The 19241-nt window shown below is 57.3% G+C and overlaps 1 protein-coding gene across 1 annotated transcript; it reads left to right on the top strand.

Moving 5' to 3' along the window:
- The first annotated feature begins 5716 nt into the window (after window positions 1–5716).
- ROBO3 (roundabout guidance receptor 3) lies at window positions 5717–19218 on the top strand. Its single transcript, XM_053963456.1, has 26 exons — window positions 5717–6367; window positions 9933–10259; window positions 10961–11118; window positions 11657–11777; window positions 11852–11990; window positions 12548–12675; window positions 12756–12880; window positions 13255–13426; window positions 13517–13728; window positions 13948–14029; window positions 14114–14279; window positions 14366–14532; window positions 14773–14897; window positions 14978–15197; window positions 15278–15390; window positions 15501–15672; window positions 15796–15981; window positions 16061–16187; window positions 16268–16371; window positions 16449–16658; window positions 16748–16904; window positions 16973–17140; window positions 18469–18575; window positions 18659–18736; window positions 18811–18918; window positions 18999–19218. The coding sequence occupies exons 1-26, from the start codon at window positions 6220–6222 to the stop codon at window positions 19211–19213; spliced, it is 4035 nt and encodes a 1344-aa protein (XP_053819431.1). The 5' UTR covers window positions 5717–6219; the 3' UTR covers window positions 19214–19218.
- The last annotated feature ends 23 nt before the right edge of the window (window positions 19219–19241 follow it).

Here is a 19241-nt window from a genome sequence, read left to right as displayed (position 1 = left end):
CGGGAGGGTCTCCCCACTGCTGGTGTGCCCTCAGATGGCCATACCAGCTGCCAGTGTCCCCGCGGCTGTAGACCCCATCCCCAAGCCCCCCGGCGCTGGCCAGACCACAATTAGAGACCCGGGGAGGGGGGAGAGGGCCGGATGCAAATGAGGGTGGCGGTTAATTAGGGCCTGAACACTCATTACGGCCGAGAGCAGCTGATTGCGATGCAGCTCCGAGTCCCGGCAGCGCCATTTGACCGCGCGCTAATGACGTGGGGGTGGGGGGCGAGGGCTGAGCGGGGGGACAGGGGGTCCCCCCAGCCCGGCTCACCCACGGCACCTCCGCAGTCGCTCCTGGAAGGAGCAGGGCCACGGCTCAGCCCTGCAATGAGCTGTGGCAGTTCTCAGCCAAGGTCGCCCCATGTTCTGGATGTTCTCAGCTGGGCTCACCTGTGAAATGGGCTCTGGGGGACCTCAGCAGTGAGTTGTGGCCATTCTCAAATGAGACTCACCTGTGCAACATCTTGTGACGGTTCTCAGACAAGGCTTATCCGTGCAGCGAATTGTGTGTGTTTTCAGCCCAGACTGAGCTGTGCAAGGATTTTTGGGTGTTCTCAGCCAGGGGTCATCCGCGAAATGAGTTGTGGCCGTTCTCAGCTTCTGGGGATGTGCGGACGGTGGGACGAGCAGCTCGGGGGAGCAGTGGGGAAACACCTCCCTGGTCCCCAACACTCCCCCGCCGCCTCGTTCCAGTCAGCCTTCCAATTCAATAGGCGTATTTAAAAGTCCGCCAAAAAGCCGAGTGGACAAGTCATTAGACCCACAGCAGTGTGTTCTGCAATTTACTGACCTGCTTGCAATTAACCTCCTGCCGCCAAAATACGCTGCTGAAAAAAAGTATAAACTTATTAGTGGAGACGGTGGCTAATTAAAGCGAAAGCTGTAATTATCCCGAGATGTGGCCGCAGGCAGGAAACTGATGAAGGGTGAGAAAAGACGCTCGATGCAATATTCGGAAGGACGCGGGGATGCCTAGCGAGGCAGCGCCCTGCTGCTGCGCGCCGGTGCCCATCAGCATCCTGAGCGCCTGCATCCCGATCCAGCTGCCCTGCCCGCTGCACAAAGGGGACCCAGGCGGGCTAATTCGGCGCGGGGGCAACCGGCACGCCCCCCTCTTTGTCTCCCTTTCACAGCCAATATCCCGACCCCAGATGGGTTAATACATAATGCAGACAAGCAAGTAATTGCTTGCCTTTGTGAGGCCGTCAGCGCTGGGTCCCCGGCCCTCTGATCCCCCATTAGCGGCCATGCAAACAAGCCTTCCACCCAATTAAGCCCAGCTTTGATAAAGCCTTTCCCAATGATGTGGCGGTCCCAAACTAGCGATTCGCACATGAGCCACTACCTGTTAAACCCGGCTTCGGCTTCCTTCGGGGACGAGCATCCCTCGCCTCTCGCCATGACCCAGCTGCCGAGCTCTGCCCGGCTTCCCCCGGCCCTGAAGGGAGGCTCGGCTGATAAATGATCTCGACAAACTCTATATTAAAGAGGTGGAAATGGGATGTTAATATACCCCAAGCCGCTCGTCTCGAGAACACATGGGCTCCGGCTTTCCAAAGATGCTGGTAATGAGGCGGGCTGGGATGCCCGCGAGGAGATCTCAACACACCGGCCTCCTGCGCCTGCCAGGTGCAGAGGACAGACAGACTGACAGCCGTCCTCTGAGGCATCCCCACACCGTTCCACAGAGGCTCCATGGGTCATTCCCTAAAGCATCTCAATCTGCTCACTGAAAGCATCCCAGCAGCATCCCCTAAAGCATGCCAGCGCACTTCCCTGGAATATCCCAGCTTTATCCTTTGCACACCCTGGCATCATCCCCTAAATCTTCTCAGTCATCCCCTAAAGCATCTAGCTAATCTCTCCTAAAGCATCCCAGCATCATCCCCTAACAAATTCTGGCACCATCCCCTAAAATATCCTGGCATCAACCCCTACAGCATCCCAGTGTCATCCCCTAGATCATACCAGCATGTTCATCTGACACATCCCAACGTTATTCCTTCACATACCCTGGCATTGTCCCCTAAAGCCTCTCACTGTCATCCTCTAAATCATTCCAGTGTGCTTCCCTAAAGTTTCCCAGGGTCATTCTCCTAAAGCATCCCAGCTCCATCCCCTACAGCATTCCAGCATTATTCCTTGCAGCATTCCAGTGCACTACAACACAGTGTTTTAGTACCATCCCCTAACACATCCTGGCATCCCTCCGTGCATCCCAGACTCATGCCCTAAAGCATCCCAGTGACATTTTCTAAAGCATGATAGTTTTCTTCCCTACCACATCCCAGCATCACACTCTGAAGTCCCATAAGGTCCCTTAAAATATTCCAGCATCTCTCCTTAATTCATCCCACCACCATCCCCTAGAACAGTCCAGTCTGTTCTCTGAAAGAATCCCAGTATCATTCCTTAGAACATGTCAGCATCATCTTCTAAAACATCCCAGTGTGCTCCCCTTAGACAGTGTTATCCATGAGTGCATCCTGACACCATTCCTTACAGCATCCCAGCATTATCCCCTACAGCATCCCACTGTCATCCCTACAGCATCCCAGCGTCACCCCCCACACTATCCCAGTGTCATCCCCTAAACCATCCCACTGTCATCCCCTACACCATCCCAGCATCATTCCCTAAACCATCCCAGCGTCATCCCCTACAGCATCCCACTGTCATCCCCACGCCATCCCACTGTCATCCCCTACACCATCCCAGTATGCTCCCCAAAACACTCCAGCTCCACGCCCTAAAACATCCTGGCATTATTTGTTAAAGCATCATCCTCTAAGTCATCACAGTATCATCCCCTAAAGCATCCCAGTCATTTCCATATGCTCCACTAAAACATCTCAGTATTTTTCCTTAAAGCATAAAGTATTTTTCCTTAAAGTTATCCCTTATACAATCCCAGTCTTGTCACTCCCTAAAGTATCCATCATCACCCAAAGGATCCTACTTTCATCCTCTAGAACATCCACTACGTTCTCCTAAAACATCTCAGCATCATTCCTTAAAGCATCTCAGCACTGTCCTCTCAAGCATCATCCCCTACAGTATCCCAGAGTCATTCCTGACAGCATCCCAGTGCCATCCCTTAATGCATCCCAGTGTCATTCCCCACACCATGCCAGTGTCATTCCCTACACCGACCCAGTGTCATCCCTAAAGGATTCCAGCTCCATCCCTTCCATCCCCACTACCCCCAATCCTCAACGTTGCTTTTCCCCACCATCCCCTCCAGCAGCCCCCGTGGTCCCCTTTCCCTCCTCCCCACCCCAAGTGCTGCCACAACCTCTATAAATATTCAAAAAGCCGCATTTCCCGGCCAAGCGCCTGGCTTGGGGTGGGGGGCTCCCGGGGGGAATGTTAATAACGGGGCTGCCAGGGATTCCCCCCTGGCAGCGGGGAGGGGGGACCCAGCCGCTCATTTGCCCAGACAAATATCTTGTCGCTCCTCATTATGGCCAAACTTCATGCCTCAGTTTCCCCCCTCTCCTCCCCCCAGCTTCCCAACGAGGGTTGGGAAAAACAGGAGGAATAAGAAAGCAACAAAACCAATGTAAAATAATGAGGATAATAAAGTATGGAGGAAGCCTCCCCATCTAAAAACTTTGAGGAGGGTGATTTGGGCAAAGCCTGGGCAAACAATCGCTAATCGCCAAATCAAGCAGCAATTAAATGCCGTGGCAGTGAGAATAAATCTGCTAACAAGGAGACGATGCCCCTGCACTCCTGTTTGCCCAGCTGATTAACGGGATGAATCTGAGGGGGATTATCCATCGGGATGAGGCGGCTCCTTTGTCTCCATTCCCCATCACAAGCTCTCTCAGAGGAGGTACTGGATGTGCGTGTGTCACCCCTGGGAGCCCATCGCTGCAGCCTCAGGCCTCTTAGTGGGATTAGTACAGAGGTGCTTTAACCCCCGAGCCTCCCAAAACCTCCAGGATTCCCGTTAAAAATTCTCACATTTTCCAAGGACTCCATGAAAAGGGGCCCAAGGGTTTTCCACGGATTAACACCCTTTTCCAGCCTGTAGTTCCGTGTTGGAGATGTCCCATTCCTCCGGTCATCTTTTCAGAGGGACCCAAAAGGAGAAGGTGGGGAAACATAGCAGCTTTAGATATTCCAGCATTGCCATCAATTCCCATTCCAGAGAATTATTCAGGTAATAGTTGGATGAAGCTCTTATTTCATGGATACTTTTTTTTCTGATCCTACTGAGAAATCCCTGTGCTGCCACACTGCCAGCAGGAGAAGCAGAAAAGCTTTGTGCTCCTACTAAATTAATATTTATTTACTTTCTCTGTGCCTGGCTCCAAGGGACAGATGAATAATGCATTGCTCACCGGACACCTGGCAGATTCGGTGCAATATGGAGAGCCCAGAGGATGCTGCTGAGGCTGAGTGGGTCAGATGTGCACCCGTCTGCAGCCTCAGCACAGCTCTGGGTGTGGCAAAGCGGCCTGGGCAAGCTCTCCAGATGTGCACACTCCAGATGTGCACTCATCTTGTGCCTCCAGATGTGCACAAATGGAAACCACCTGGTTCTCCAGATGTGCTTGAGCATCTCTGTGCCTTCAGCTGTGTGCCCAGCTGTGACTTCAGGGATCTCTCCAGCTGTTGGTCTGAAGGCAGCTGCATCCCCCACACCACCCAACCCTCCCAGATGTGAACATCCTGGATATCCTTGGTGCCCCAGATGTGTGTGGAAAAGCCTTCCCACTCTCCAGCTGTGCCCCAAGTGTCCTCCAGATGTGAACACCCTTGGGGACCCAGATGTGCAAACACATGTGGGCACACTTCCACTGCTGCTGTGCATGCAGATGTGAGGCCCCTTCTCCCTCCCAATATCCCAGGTGTGCACACCCAGATTCATGTCCCCCCGATCCTCCCCCACTGCCCCTTTTCCCCACCTCTTCTTTTTCCCTGAGCCCCCTCCAGCTTCCCCACACTTCCAACTTCCCCTTTTCCCCACTTTTACCCTATTCCAAGTGCCACTGTAAAAATATCCCGTAACGGGCTGCCCCCAGGAGCCCCTCCCCCGTAATAATGAACCTTCCTAATGAATTCCCCCAGCACCCCCCCCGGGTGCTCGCTGAAGGAGGCTCATTGCTTTCCACATCAGCCCCAACACAATAATTAAATGGCCAATTGCTACTTACGGATTCAATGGCACCATGTGCTGATTCTTTCGTGTTTTCCCCCTGACCCCACAAATTGAAGGCCACTGGTGGTCCCAGCACCCCCAAAGTGTCCCTACCCCTACCAGCACACCCCGGTGTTGGGGTGCTTTACTCACTCCAACAGCCGCATTTCCCCGTGGGGTGCGGGGTGGTGCTGCCCTGAGAGGGGGTCCCGAGTGGAGGGTACCAGCAGCTCCATGTGGTGTCACGTAATTTGGGGTGAAGCCAAGGAGCTGCTGCGTCTCCTCCTTCTTCCTCCAGCTCTAGGACCCCCTCTTTTCCTCTGCCCCTTCAAAAATTTTTCCTGTTCCACTCCACCATGAAGCCCCCACCCCATACGGGACATCCCCCGCCTTCATCCCCATCCCGGTTCTTAGGGACGGAGGGAACACAGGGACACCCCCTTCACCCCGCCCCAGCACCGCCCTGGCCCGTCCCCTACCCGGGGGGCGGTGCCGCAGGCTGAGCCGAGCCGAGGTGAGCTGAGCCGGACTGAGTCGGGCTGTGCTGAGCCGCGCTGAACTGAGCCGAGTGGAGCCAGGCTGAGCCGGACTGGGCTGAACCGGGCCGGACTGGGCTGAACCGGGCCGGATTGGGCTGAACTGACCGAGCACAGCCGAGCAGAGCCGAACTGAGCTGAGCCGGACCGGGCTGAGCCGGACTAGGCTGAGCCGGATCGGGCTGAGCCGGATCGGGCTGAACTAAGCAGGACCGGGCTGAACTGAGCTGGATTGGGCTAAACTGAGCCGAGTCCAGCCGAGCAGAACCGAACTGAGCTGAGTCGGACCGGGCTGAGCCCGATCGGGCTGAACTGAGCCGGATTGGGCTGAACTGAGCCGAGCCCAGCCGAGCAGAGCCGAACTGAGCTGAGTCGGACCGGGCTCAGCCGGATCGGGCTGAGCTAATCCAGTCTTTGCCGTGCCGAGTAGTGTCGTGCAGAGCCGACCCGAGCCAAGCCGATCTCAGCCGAGCCGAGCAGAGCCGGGGCAGGATGCTGCGGTACCTGCTGAAGACGCTGCTGCAGATGAACCTGTTCGCCGACTCGCTGGGAGCCGAAGGCTCTAACTCCTCCTCGCTCCTGCTCGGCATCAACCGTTCCATCGCCGCGCTCCACCTGCCCGATCTCGCCCCCGGTAACGGTACGTGCTCCCGGTCTTTCTGTCCCCCTGTCCCGGACTTCCTGCTCCTGCTCCAGCTGGGATGCTGGAAGTAGCCCACAGACCCCAGCCCCAGCCGGGACCCCACCAGCACCGACACTGGATTCCCAACCTGTCCCCTTGTCCCCAAACCGGGACCTGTCCCATGTCTCAGCTCTGGAACTGACCCAGTGTCCCCACATCGGCCCTGTGTCCCCATTCTGGGACCAGCTCCCTGTTCCCAGACCAACTCCTGGGAGTGATGTGATGTCTTTAGATCGTGTCCACAACCCCAAACCGAGACCAGCCCGCTCTCCCCAAGTCAGGACTGTCCTGGTGTTCCCAAACTAGTCCTGTGTTCCCAAATCCTGAACTGCAAGCAGTTCCCTGTTCCCAAACGGTCTCGTGCTCCTACATCAACTGCCAGACCCTGAGCTGGGACAGACATGGCATCCCCAAATTGTCCCCATGTCCCCAGACCAGTCCCCAAACCCCAAACCAGGGGCAACTCAGTATCCTCAAACAGTCTTCATGTCCCCACATCCATCCCCAGTTTCCAAACCAGGACCAGCTCCGTGTCCCAAAACCATCCCTGTGTGCCCACACCAACTCCCAGACAAAACTAGGGGAGACTCCATGTCTCCAAACCAGTCCTGTGTCCCCAAGCAAATCCCCACACTACTAACTGGAACTGGCTCCGTGTTCCCAAACTATCTTTACATTTCTAAACCATCCCAGTGTCCTCCAACCAGCTCTGCGTGCCCTAATCCTCCCCATGTCCCCAAACCAGCCCCATGACCCCTAGCTGGGACAGAGTGGGGCTGAAGGAGGGGTGAGGGAGAGGGTGTCTGCCTGAATTTTGACTCCATTTTGAACTTCTCTCCTCTTTTTTAGTCTGTTCCCCTCCAGCTGGCCCTGGGTGGCTGGTGAGGGGGCAGGGGGTGTTCCCAAACCTCATGGGAACCCCTGCCACTGCATAGCCAGCCGGGCACAGGAAGGGGCCTGCCCTGACCCCCTGCTTGTCCCAATTAGTCACCGGGCCCAGCTGCGGCCCCCTCAGTCCCTGCTGTGCCCCCCGGGGGCACCCAGTGCCCTGCAGCAGTGCTTCCGTCCCCATGGCAGCCACATCCCGTCCCCATGGCAACCCCGTGGGCACCCCAGATTGCAGCCCCTTATGCCCGCATCCTGCCCCAGGGTGTGGGGCAGCAGGGGAAGGGCGTATGCGAGTGGGGGACACGTGGGGGGGTGTGCACGTGCATGCACGTGTGTGCATGTGTGCATGTGTGTGCAGTGTGCATGTGTGTGCATGTCTGTACAGTGTGCATGTCTGTACAGTGTGCATGTGTGTGCAGTGTGCATGTGTGTGCATGTCTGTACAGTGTGCATGTGTGTGCAGTGTGCATGTGTGTGCATGTCTGTACAGTGTGCACGTGTGTGCATGTGTCTGCATGCATGTGCATGTCTGTACAGTGTGCATGTGTGTGCAGTGTGCATGTGTGTGCATGTCTGTACAGTGTGCATGTGTGTGCAGTGTGCATGTGTGTGCATGTCTGTACAGTGTGCACGTGTGTGCATGTGTCTGCATGCATGTGCATGTCTGTACAGTGTGCATGTGTGTGTACGTGTGTGCACGTGTGTGCATGTGTGTGCATGTGTGTGCATGTCTCTACAGTGTGCATGTGTGTGCATGTGTGTGCATGTGTGTGCTGTGTGCATATTCACAGAATTCACAGAATTCTGGGTTGGAAGAGACCTTAAAGATCATCGAGTCCAACCATGCCCTGACGCCACATCTAAACCATGGCAATGTGTGCATGTGTGTGCATGTGTGCATGTGTGTGCAGTGTGCATGTGTATGCATGTCTGTACATTGTGCAGGTGTTTACATGTCTACACAGTGTGCAGGTGTGTGCATGTGTGTGCAGTGTGCATGCGTGTTCATGTCTGTACAGTGTGCATGTGTGTGCATGCAGCAATGTGGGTAAGCATAGGCTCATGGCCCCATCTGAGCGGTGTGGATGTGCATGGATGTGCATGGATGTGCATGGATGTGCATGCCCCTGTGTGTGCCCCTGTGCATGTGCACCTGCGTGTGCAGCCTGTCTGTGCATGCGCACCCCTGTGTGAGTGTGCATGTGTGCATGCACCTCTGCATGCCTGAACACACGTGTGTGTGTGTGTGTGTGTAAGGACACCCCCCACCTGAATACATGCATGTGTGCATGCATGTACACCCTGTATGAATGCACACGCATGTGCATGCATCTGTGCATGTCAGGGCATGCACGCCCCTGCCTGAATGCACACATGTGCATGTGTGTGTGCAAGCACACGTGTGCAGCTGCATGTGTGTGTGTGCATACCCCTGCGTGACTGCCTACATGTGTACATGCACCTACATGTGCAGTGCACGTGTGCACACGCGCAGCTGCACTTGTAATGCACGTGTGCACACATACATGTTTGTGTAATGCACATGTGCACACATGCACGTTTGTGTAATGCACAGGTGCACACATGCACGTGTGTAATGCACATGTGCACCTATGTGTGCACAGATACCTGTGAGTGCCTGTGTGTGTGTGTGTGCACACCCGCATGGCTGCCCACGTGTGCACGCATGCACCTGTGTGTAAATGCATGCAGTGCACGGCTGCACGTGTCTGTGCACGGCTGCACGTGTGCCTGTGCATGTGTGGGTGCATGCAGACCCACACCTGTGTGCACACGTGTGCCCGGGCATGCAGTGGTGAGTGCCTGTGCCACTGGGCCAGCAGTGACACTTGGGGACCGAACTACCAAGACACCCCAGGTGGGGTTGGGGACACACGTGGTTCAGCCCAGCTGGCCCCAGCATTAATGAGCGTTAATTATGCTGGCATTAATGACCATCTATTAATTCCTGTGTCCTAGCAGGGTTGGGTTTTTTTTTTTCCTGTAACAGCCCCACAAACCCAATATGGGGCTTTTTAAAACTTAAAATTAAGCATTTTCTGCAGCCCAGAATGACAGCTCTGCTACAGAAAGTCAGAACTTGCAGCTGATGGGAAAATCCCTGTTTGGGGAGAATTTAGGGTGGAAACTGGGTGGAAAAGGCCATTACTGCGAGGCTGCTTTGTCCCACTGGCTGTGCCTGACACCCTTCCCATCTGATCTTAAGCTGTGCCAAGGGAAATTTAGGTTGGATGTTTATGGAGAGAGTGATGAAGTTCTGGAATGGCTGCCCAGGGAGGTGGTGGAGTCACCATCCCTGGGTGTGTTTAGAACAAGCCTGGATGTGGCACTGGGTACCAGGGTTTAGTTGAGGTGTTGGGGCTGGGTTGGACTCGATGATCCTGAAGGTCTCTTCCAATCTGGTGATTCTGTGATCCTGTGATCCTGTGATTCTGTGATCCTGCTCCCTTCCCACAGCACCCACCCTGGGATATGCTGGGCTGGGACCTGGCCACACGTCATCTCTCACCTCGTGCTTCCAAGCAAAGCAGGGTCTGGAGCCAGGAAAGCACCACACAAGCCAAGGGTGCTCAGCCCCCCAAACCCATCCCCACCCTTCTTGATTCTCCTGCAGGATCCCACATCCAGCTGGAGGACACGGCTCCCCGCATCGTGGAGCACCCCACGGATGTCCTGGTCTCCAAGGGGGAGCCGGCCACGCTGAGCTGCAAGGCCGAGGGGCGCCCGGCCCCGGTGGTGGAGTGGTACAAGGACGGCGAGCGGGTGGAGACGGACCGGGAGGATCCCCGCTCCCACCGCACCCTCCTCCCGGGAGGGTCCCTCTTCTTCCTCCGGATCCTGCACGGGAGGCGGGGAAAGCCCGACGAGGGGGTTTATGTCTGCGTGGCCAGGAATTACCTGGGGGAGGCCACCAGCCGGAATGCGTCCTTGCAGGTGGCCGGTGAGTCCTGAGCGGGTTGGGAGGATTTGAGTGGAGGAAATTTGGAGTTTTGGCGTCACCCCTAAGCACATCCTGCTCCTCTAGCTGTGGGCCGAGAGGCTTTCACATTCCCAGGCCTCTGTTGCCAAATGAAGAAGGGAAAAGAAATTAAAATAAGAGGAAAATAATTAGAAATAAATAAAGTGAATAGAAATGAAAATAAATTCAAAGAAGCGAGAAATATTGGAAATAAATGAAACTTAGTGAAAAGAAATGAAAAAAGAAAATAAGTGAAAATTAATGAAAATTAAGGAAGTAAGTGAAAATTAATGTAAATAACATAATGTAAAACATGGAAAAAAGAGAAATTAAAGGAAGTGAAAATAACTGAAAGTAAGTGAAAATAAATGAAAAAAAGTGCAAATTAGTGAAGAGAAATAATGAAAAAACTGAAAATAATTGGAAATAAATGAAAATAAATTAAAATTACTGCAAAAGGGGTGAAAATAAATGAAAACATGGTAAAAGAACTTAAAAGAGGTTAATATAATTGGAAATACATGAAAATAAAAGATAACAAATGAAGATATTTGAAAACATTTGAAAATCAAGTAAAATCAATGAAGATAAATTACAATCTGTTAAAGCCAATTCAGACTCCTGGAGCTGCCCCCAGCCCGGGGGCGCAGGGCTGGGGAGCTGAGGCCGCTGTGTCCCCGCAGTGCTGCGGGACGATTTCCGACAGCCCCCAGGGGACGTGGTGGTGGCGGCGGGAGAACCGGCCGTGCTGGAGTGTGTCCCGCCCCGCGGCCACCCCGAGCCCAGCGTCTCTTGGAAGAAAAACGGAGTCCGGGTCAGCGACAAGGACGAGCGCCTGACGGTGAGAGGGGCCAGAAGTAGGCTGAAGGTGATGCAAGGGAGATGGGGAATGTTATAGGGATAGAGGATGTGACAGGGATGTGGGGTGTGACATGGATGCGGGATGCACTGGGATCTGGAATGTGGTGGTGATGTGGGATGCAGCAGAGAGTTGTGTGATGTGGTGGATATGGGATGAGATGGGGATGTAGGATGGGATAGGGATATGGGATGCATCAGAGATTTGGGATGGAATGGAAATGGGATGTGATGACAGTGTGGGTGCAATTGTGAGATGCAATGAGGATACAGGATGTGATGGGCATGCGGAATGCAGTCAGAATGGGAGATGCAATGAGGATTTGGGATGTGGTGGGGATATGATATGCAATGAGGATGCAGAATTTGATGAGAATGGGAGATGTGATGTGTTTATGCAATGTGGATGTGGGATGTCACAGAGATATGGGATGCAATGGGGGTAGGATGCAGAGGGGATGTGGGATGCGATGAGGATGTGGGATGTGATAGGGACGTGGGATGGGCTGTTCTTCCTGCAGATCCGTGGTGGGAAGCTGATGGTGGCCAGTACTCACAAGAGCGATGCTGGCGTCTATGTCTGCGTGGCCACCAACGTGGTGGGGGAGAGGGACAGCGAGCCGGCCGAGCTGGTTGTCTTTGGTGCGTGGGGATATAATTTTTGGGGTGTCAGGGAGGTGGGTGCTATCCTGGTGGGACTGACGGCCACCCCGCAGAGCGCCCGGCATTTGGCAAGAGGCCCCACAACCAGGTGGTGCTGGTGGAGGGGACGGCGGAGTTTGCCTGCGAGGTGGTGGGGGATCCGCAGCCAGCGGCGCGCTGGCGCAAGGAGGAGGGTGAAATGCCACTGGGAAGGTGAGTAGGGGGTGAGGGGGGTGGCTCAGGGACACCAAGGCCAGCCAGGATTCTGTGGTGCAGCTGGGCGGCATCAGTGCATGCCAGCCTGGTGTGCTTGGAGCACCTGGCATCCTCATGGCATCAAGTAATTTTATCCCATAACCCTGGCGCACCCTCCATCCTCAGCACATCCTGTGTTCCCTACTGCATTCCACATTCCCAGTGTGTCACATCTCCATCACATTCCACATCCCCCTTTGCATCTCAAATCCTCATCGCATCCCACATCTTTGCATCCCACACTCTTATCGCATCCCAAATCCCAATCACATCCCATATCCTCACCACAACCCACATCCCCGTTGCATCTCACATCCCCATCTCCACATCTCTACCACATTTCACATCCCTGTTGCATCTCCCATTTTCCTGCATCCCAGATTTCCACTGTACCCATCACATCCCACATTCCCATCACATCCTGCATCCTCACTGCCTCCCCGCCCCATGGCACCTTACGCCCTCCTGGTGCCCCAGCGCGCCGCTGGTGCCACAGCCTGATGGGGTTCCCCCAGGTGGGAGGTGCTGCCAGACAACACCCTGCGGATCAGCCGGCTGCAGGTGGAGGATGAGGGCACCTACACCTGCGTGGCTGACAACAGCGTGGGCAGGTCGGAGGCATCGGGCACCCTCACTGTGCACGGTAAGGGGGGCCCTGGGGAGCACCCTTGGGTGCTGGTGGAGTGCTCAGACAAGCCCTTGTCTCTCCCCACACTGCTGCAGTGCCCCCCCAGCTTGTCACCGGGCCCCACGACCAAGCTGTCACCCCTGGCCAGAGCGTGACTTTCCAGTGCCAGAGCAAGGGCAACCCACCACCCGCTGTCTTCTGGCAGAAGGAGGGGAGCCAGGTCTGTCTTCTTCCCTCCTCTTTGACCTCACACCCAATCATAGCCCCATCCTCATCCCAATCCCATCACCATTTCCATTCCATCATAATCCCTATCTCAAGTCCCACTTCATTCTCATCTCATCTCCATCCTAATCTCAATTTCACACCAGTAACAATCCTCATCCCTTCCTGTCCTCATCACCATCCCATCACAGTCCCTATTACATCTCTGTCACCATTCCCATCCCATCCCATCCCATCCCATCCCATCCCATCCCATCCCATCCCAATTTCCCCAATCTCATTCCCATTCCCACCCCTAACCCTGACCTCATCTTGTCTGATCCCCTGCTTCTCATTCCTCATCCCCCCACTAATCCCACTCCCCCTTAGACGCTGGTGTTCCCGGGCCAGCCCCCAGTCCCTCCTGGCCGTGTTTGGGTGAGCCCCAGCGGTGCTTTGACCATCATCAATGTCCAGCCCAGCGATGCCGGCCACTACCTGTGCCAGGCCATCAGCGTGGCTGGCAGTGTCCTGGCCAGGGCAGGCCTGGAGGTGACGGGGGGTAAGTCCAGTGCCATTGGAGAACTGGCACGTCCAGCATATGAGTGACACCCACCCCACCACCCAGCAATTCCCAATTTTCTTCCTGTAGCATCCACTGAACTCCAGCCACCGGTGCTCAGCCTGCTTCCCGCTAACCGGACAGTGCTGCCAGTGGGGGCCACAGTGCGGCTGCCTTGTGGAGCGGGGGCCCATGAGCCCCCAGGCAGTGTGGGGTGGCTGAAGGATGGCAGTGCCCTGGTAGGTGTCCAGCCCCGTGCCAGCCTGCTGGAGAACGGCACCCTGCAGATCACCGGCCTCCGGGTGAGCCGGCCCCGGCAGGGGCACCCATGGGGTACTGCAGGGAGGGAGGGGACAGTGGCTACCAGGGGTGGAGCAAAGGGAGATGGATGCTCATGGTGGTGGGTGCAAGCAGTGCTGGGGCTCAGGGTGGTGGGTACAAAGTGTGGTGGGTGCTCAGGGTGGTGGGTGCTGAGGTGATGGGTGCTCAGGGTGATGGGGCAGGAGCTCTTCCCCCTGCAGGTGAGAGACTCCGGGCTCTACAAGTGCGTGGCCACCAGCCCAGCGGGCGAGACACGCTGGGGCATCTCCTTGGAGGTACAAGGTGGGTCATGGAGATCTCACCACAGCGGGGACACTGTGGCACTGGGAACAAAGCCACCCCAGACCTCCATGCATCTCCCTGCAGGTGATGAATCCGACCTCTCCTTGCCTTCCCCTGCACCCGATCTCCCTGGGCCACCCTCCACCCCTGTGGTTACCAACGTTACCAAAAGCAGTGTCACCTTGAGCTGGAAAGGGAATGAGGACAGTGGTGCCACCGATGTCACCTCTTACATAGTGGAGGCTTTCAGGTATCACACAAGCCTCTTCTCTGGCTGCAGGGATGATGTGGTGGCCTGACACCACCCTGTCACGAGTCGCCCCTGTCCCCCGGCAGCCAGGCGGTGGGTGGCCCGTGGCAGACAGTGGCAGCCGATGTGGAGAGTGAGACCCACACAGTGACTGGCCTTGTCCCTGACACTGTCTACCTGTTCCTGGTGCGGGCGGTCAATGCCCACGGGCTCAGTGACCCCAGTGGCATCTCGGAGCCTGTGCGCACCCAAGGTGAGACCCAGCAGTGACATCAGTGGAGGTGTCCACAAACCCCCCACCCTTGGGTCCATCTCCACTTGGTGACGCCAATGGAGGTGCCCATGCACCCAAAATCTTTGGGCCCATCCTTGCCCAGTGATGCCAGTGGAGTTTCCCATGAACCTGCCATGGTTATGTGCTGTCACCATGGCTCCTTCACTTGGTGACACCAGTGGAGATACGCATGGACCCTCCACCCTCTCATGTTTCCAGCTGACACCAACCCCACACAGCAAGGGCTGGATCCTGAGCAGGTGCAGCAGGAGCTGGCACAAGTGGCTGTGCACCTGCAGGAACCTGTGGTGCTGCCACTGGGCACTGTCCACCTCTCCTGGACCGTGAGTGCTGAGCCTCCCGACGGGTACAGGGCTCCCAGTGTCGATCATGACCCCATCCCACCCTTCCCTCGGGTCCTCAGGTGGAGCACCAGGCACCCTTCCTTCAGGGCTACCGGGTGCTGTACCGGCAGCGTGGCGGGCGCTGGGAGGAGGCACGGATGGTGTGGGCGCCAGGGGAGCGGGGGGCCCTGCTCACAGAGCTGCGCCGGGGCCAGGACTACGAGGTCAAGGTCCGACCCTATTTTCATCACCTCCATGGTCCCGACAGCGCTGTGCGAACTCTGCGCACCCCTGAAGCGGGTGAGTGCGGGGATGGAGGGCATGGTGTGGGTCCCTGGAGACAACCTGGAGGTGATACCCCATGTGTCCTCCACTGGCAGCCCCCAGTGCCCCACCACAAGCTGTCAGTGTGGCTGGGAATGGTACCAGTGTCCGCATCTCATGGCAGCCACCACCTCTGGCAGAGCAGAATGGAGTTATCCGTGATTACCGGGTAAGCCTGGACAGCTGCTGGGATGTGGCAGCTCCACTCTGTCCACTCATGGCACCATGTCATGGCATCCTTATGGGTGTTCCCCATCTTTTCCTCCTGGTTCCCACCAGATTTGGTGCTTGGGCAATGAGAGCCGCTTCCACATCAACCAGAGCGTGGAGGGGACGGTGCTGGCGACAGTGTTGCGGGGACTGGTCCCCGGGGTCCCTTACCGTGCTGAAGTTGCCGCTGCCACCAGTGCTGGTGTGGGTGCCCGCAGTGCCCCTGTCCCCATCCACATCGGTGAGTCCCTCATTGTCACAACTGGCACCCATGGGTGGGGCATGACGGGGTCACCCACTGCCGTGCTGGGGATGGCTCCTTGGCACCTCGCCGGTGTGTCTCTCTTTCCCATGTCACTTGCAGCCCCCCTGGTGGACCAAGGTGTGGGGCCAGCAGGTGGGAGCAGCTTGACTGAGCATTTAGCAGAGGTAGCCAGGCAGCCAGCCTTCATTGCCGGCGTCGGTGGCGCTTGCTGGGTCATCCTCGCTGCCTTTGCTGCTTGGCTCTACAGCCGCCGCCGGAGGAAGAAGGAGCTCAGCCACTTCACTGGTACAGGGGGGTGCTACTCCTGGGACCCCTCGCCCTTCACCCCTCACCCATCAGCCACCCACCGTCTCTCTCTTTACAGCATCCTTTGCCTACACACCCACCGGTAAGCCCGTAAGTGCTGCGGGGTCCCAGTACGGCCTCTCGCTGCCCTCACCCCCATCTCTTTCCACAGTCAGCTTCCCAGCTCCAGTGCGCAGCAACCCCAGGTAACCCCCCCGGCACCCCCTGCCCTCCCCAGGAGCCCCAGGGCTGACCACCAGCATTCCTTCATCCCATCCCCTTGCAGGGCAGCTGCCGGCGGTGGTTACCCGTGGCTGGTGGATGCGTGGCGTGGTGGCAGCACAGCCAGTTCTGCCGGTTGTTTGGGGAGCACTGAGAGATACTACAATGGTGAGGGGTCAGCATGGGGCTGGGTGGCTCTTGAGGGGGTCGCGATCAGCCCTGATGATGCTGGTCACCCTCTGCAGATGCCGGCATCACCCGTTACATTGCCCAGACGGAACAGTTTGGAGCGGGGGCTGGCGAGGGGCCGGTTTACAGCACCATCGCGGTTGACAGTGAGGAGATCTGCACATTCCCCCGTCCCTTCTCACAGTATGGGACCTCCTACCCTGGGGGTGGTTCCCAGCCAATGGATGCTGCAGCCTCCCAGGTGCCCCGTGGCCGGGCTGAGCACGGTAGGGTGGTCGGAGGGCTGGGGGCACACGTGGGTGCTTGTGGTGTGGTGTCCTCCCCACAGCCCCCCCAGCATCCCTCCTTGGCACAGGGGCCAGAGCAAAGCTGGGGCAAGCAGTGAAACCGCCGGCGGTGAGCTGGACAGAGCTGCTGCCCCCGCCGCCCTCAGCCAGTGAGCTCAGCCAGTGTGCCCAGGAGGAGGAGAAGGAGGAGGAAGAGGAGGATGAAGAGGAAGAGGCAGCCGGAGGGTGAGTGTGGGGGCTTGGGGGCTGGGCATGCTGCCCCCAGCAGCTACCCTGTGGTCTCCACCCTGCAGGCTGGGGATGGAGGTGTGGTACCCTGGTGAGGACATCCCCTGTGCCACTGCTGCATCCTCACCCACCACCTCCTCCGGCTGCCGTTCCACCGCCACGCTGACACCATCACCTCGCACCACGGAGGACATCCCTCGCCTCCGTGACTTCGATAGCTCCCTCCTGCCCCGGTAGGAGATGGGCCTTGCTTGGTATGGCCGTGCCATTGGGGTCTGGATGTCCCATTGGGGTCCAGATGTCCCATCGAGCTCCAGATGTCCCACCATGGCCTGGGTGTTCCATTGCGATCCAGCCATGTTGTCACTACCCAGCCCTGCCATGCCATCATGGTCCAACTGTGTCATTAGGGTCCAGGTGTCTCATTGGGGTCCAGATGTTCTGTTGGGGTCAAGATGCCTCACCATGGTCCAGAAGTTCCATCACAACCCAGCCATTTGTCACCATTTGGCTCTGCCATGCTGTCATAGTCCAGCCATGCTGCTGAGGTCCAGATATGCTGCAGAGGTGTCCCATTGAGGTCTGGATGTCGTGCCCAGTCATGTTTACACAATCCAGTTCCACTGTTCCACCATAGTCTGGCCTTACCACTGGACTCTGGATCAGGCTCTGGATGTCCCATTGCAATCCAACCACATGATCATGATCTGGTCCTGCTGTGCCCCTGACCATGCCATTGGGGTTTGGATGCCCCAATGGAATCTGGATGTCCTACCATGGTCCAGGCGTCTCTTTGTGATCCATTCATGGTGTCACCATCCACCCCTGCTCTCCAGCTGTGCTCTGGCCATGCTGTCATGACACATCCATGGCATTGTGGGTGACTGGGGTGTTGCAACACAGCTGCACCATCACGAGACAGGTGGGCCATCATCATCCAGCTGTGCTGCCGTGACCCAGCTCTGCCATGATCCGCCTGTGCCATCACAATGCTGGCATGTCACTGCACTCCAGCTGTGCAGCTGCAATCAAGCTCCATGGTTGCAATCCAGCTGTGCTATGACCCAGCTGGGCAGCTGCAGCCAAGCTGCATGGCTGCAATTCAGTTGTGCTACGATCTAGATGTGTCATGATTTAGCTGTGCAGCTGCAATCTGCCAGTGTGCTTGCAACCCAGATGTGTGGTGATCCAGCTGTGCCACTGCAAACCAGCTGTGTGGCTGTAATCCAGCTGGGCAGCCTCTATCCAGCTGTGCTCCAGATGTGCCATTGCAGGCCAGCCATGCTATCACAACCTTGCCAGGTGTGGTCCTCCACCCTAGCTGAGCCACTGCACTAATACAGCTCCCCTTTGCCACCCCAGCTGTGATCCAGCTGTGGCACTTCTACCTAGCTGTGGTGCTTCAGCCCACCTACACCACTGCCATCCAGCTGTGACAATACCACATGGTTTCTTCCAGATCTGGCACAGCTCTAGAGGGCTTGTGCCAGCACTGTGGTGGCCACTGAGCCCCCATACTACTCCCCCCACCCTGGCTTCACTCCACCCCCCTCTTTGCCAGGAGACCCCCCCACGGTGTCAGCACCCCCCCACAGGCACCCAGTCCCTCGGTGACTCCGGATGCCAGCGAGGGCCACCCACCCCGAGCCCTCTGCCCTCCTGGCACAGGTGAGCCCCGAGGGGCCCGTTTGGGTGGGTGGGGGCCTCGCTGGCTATAGAGGGGGCTGACGCTGCCATTCCCACCTCCCCAGGGAAAACCCGCGGGGTGATCTCCAAAAGTCGCCTGAAGCCCAAATGCAGCCGCTACCGCCGGGAAAAGCAGATGGGAGGTGAGTGGGAGGAATAAACCAGGGAGTTCAGGAGGCTCAGGGGAGCTCAGCCCTCTCCTCCCTCTCTGCCGCAGACCTGCCCCCGCCGCCGCTGCCGCCGCCAGGCGAGACCCCCGGCCCCTGTCCGGAGCTGGAGCCAAGCGGGGCTGAGCGCAGGGTCACCCACCGCCCGCCCCGCGGCGGTAAGCCAGAGCCACCGGCAGCGCGACAAAAGGGCTGGGGGTGTCACTGCCGAGCCCCAACCTTGTCCCCTCCCCTGCAGATGAGGTCACCCCCTACAGCAAACCCTCCTGCCTGCCCCGCGGGCAGGTGTCTGGCAGCTGCTCCACCACCGGCAGCGTCTCGTCCCGCGGCTCCAGCAGCTCCCGCGGCCACGGCTCGGGGCGCAGCCGGACGCCGGGGGACCGCGGCGAGGGGACCGGCCACTGCCGCCGGCCAGGGGCCCCGTTCCCCTGCCCGCCGCAGGAGAAGCGATAAAAGGGAGGGCGAGTCGGTGACAGAGTTG

Source organism: Vidua chalybeata, chromosome 23 (genome assembly GCF_026979565.1).
Source record: "Vidua chalybeata isolate OUT-0048 chromosome 23, bVidCha1 merged haplotype, whole genome shotgun sequence".
Taxonomy (NCBI): Eukaryota; Metazoa; Chordata; class Aves; order Passeriformes; family Viduidae; genus Vidua; species Vidua chalybeata.
Note: the sequence above shows the minus strand (reverse complement) of the source record. Positions and strands in the feature narration are given on the sequence as shown.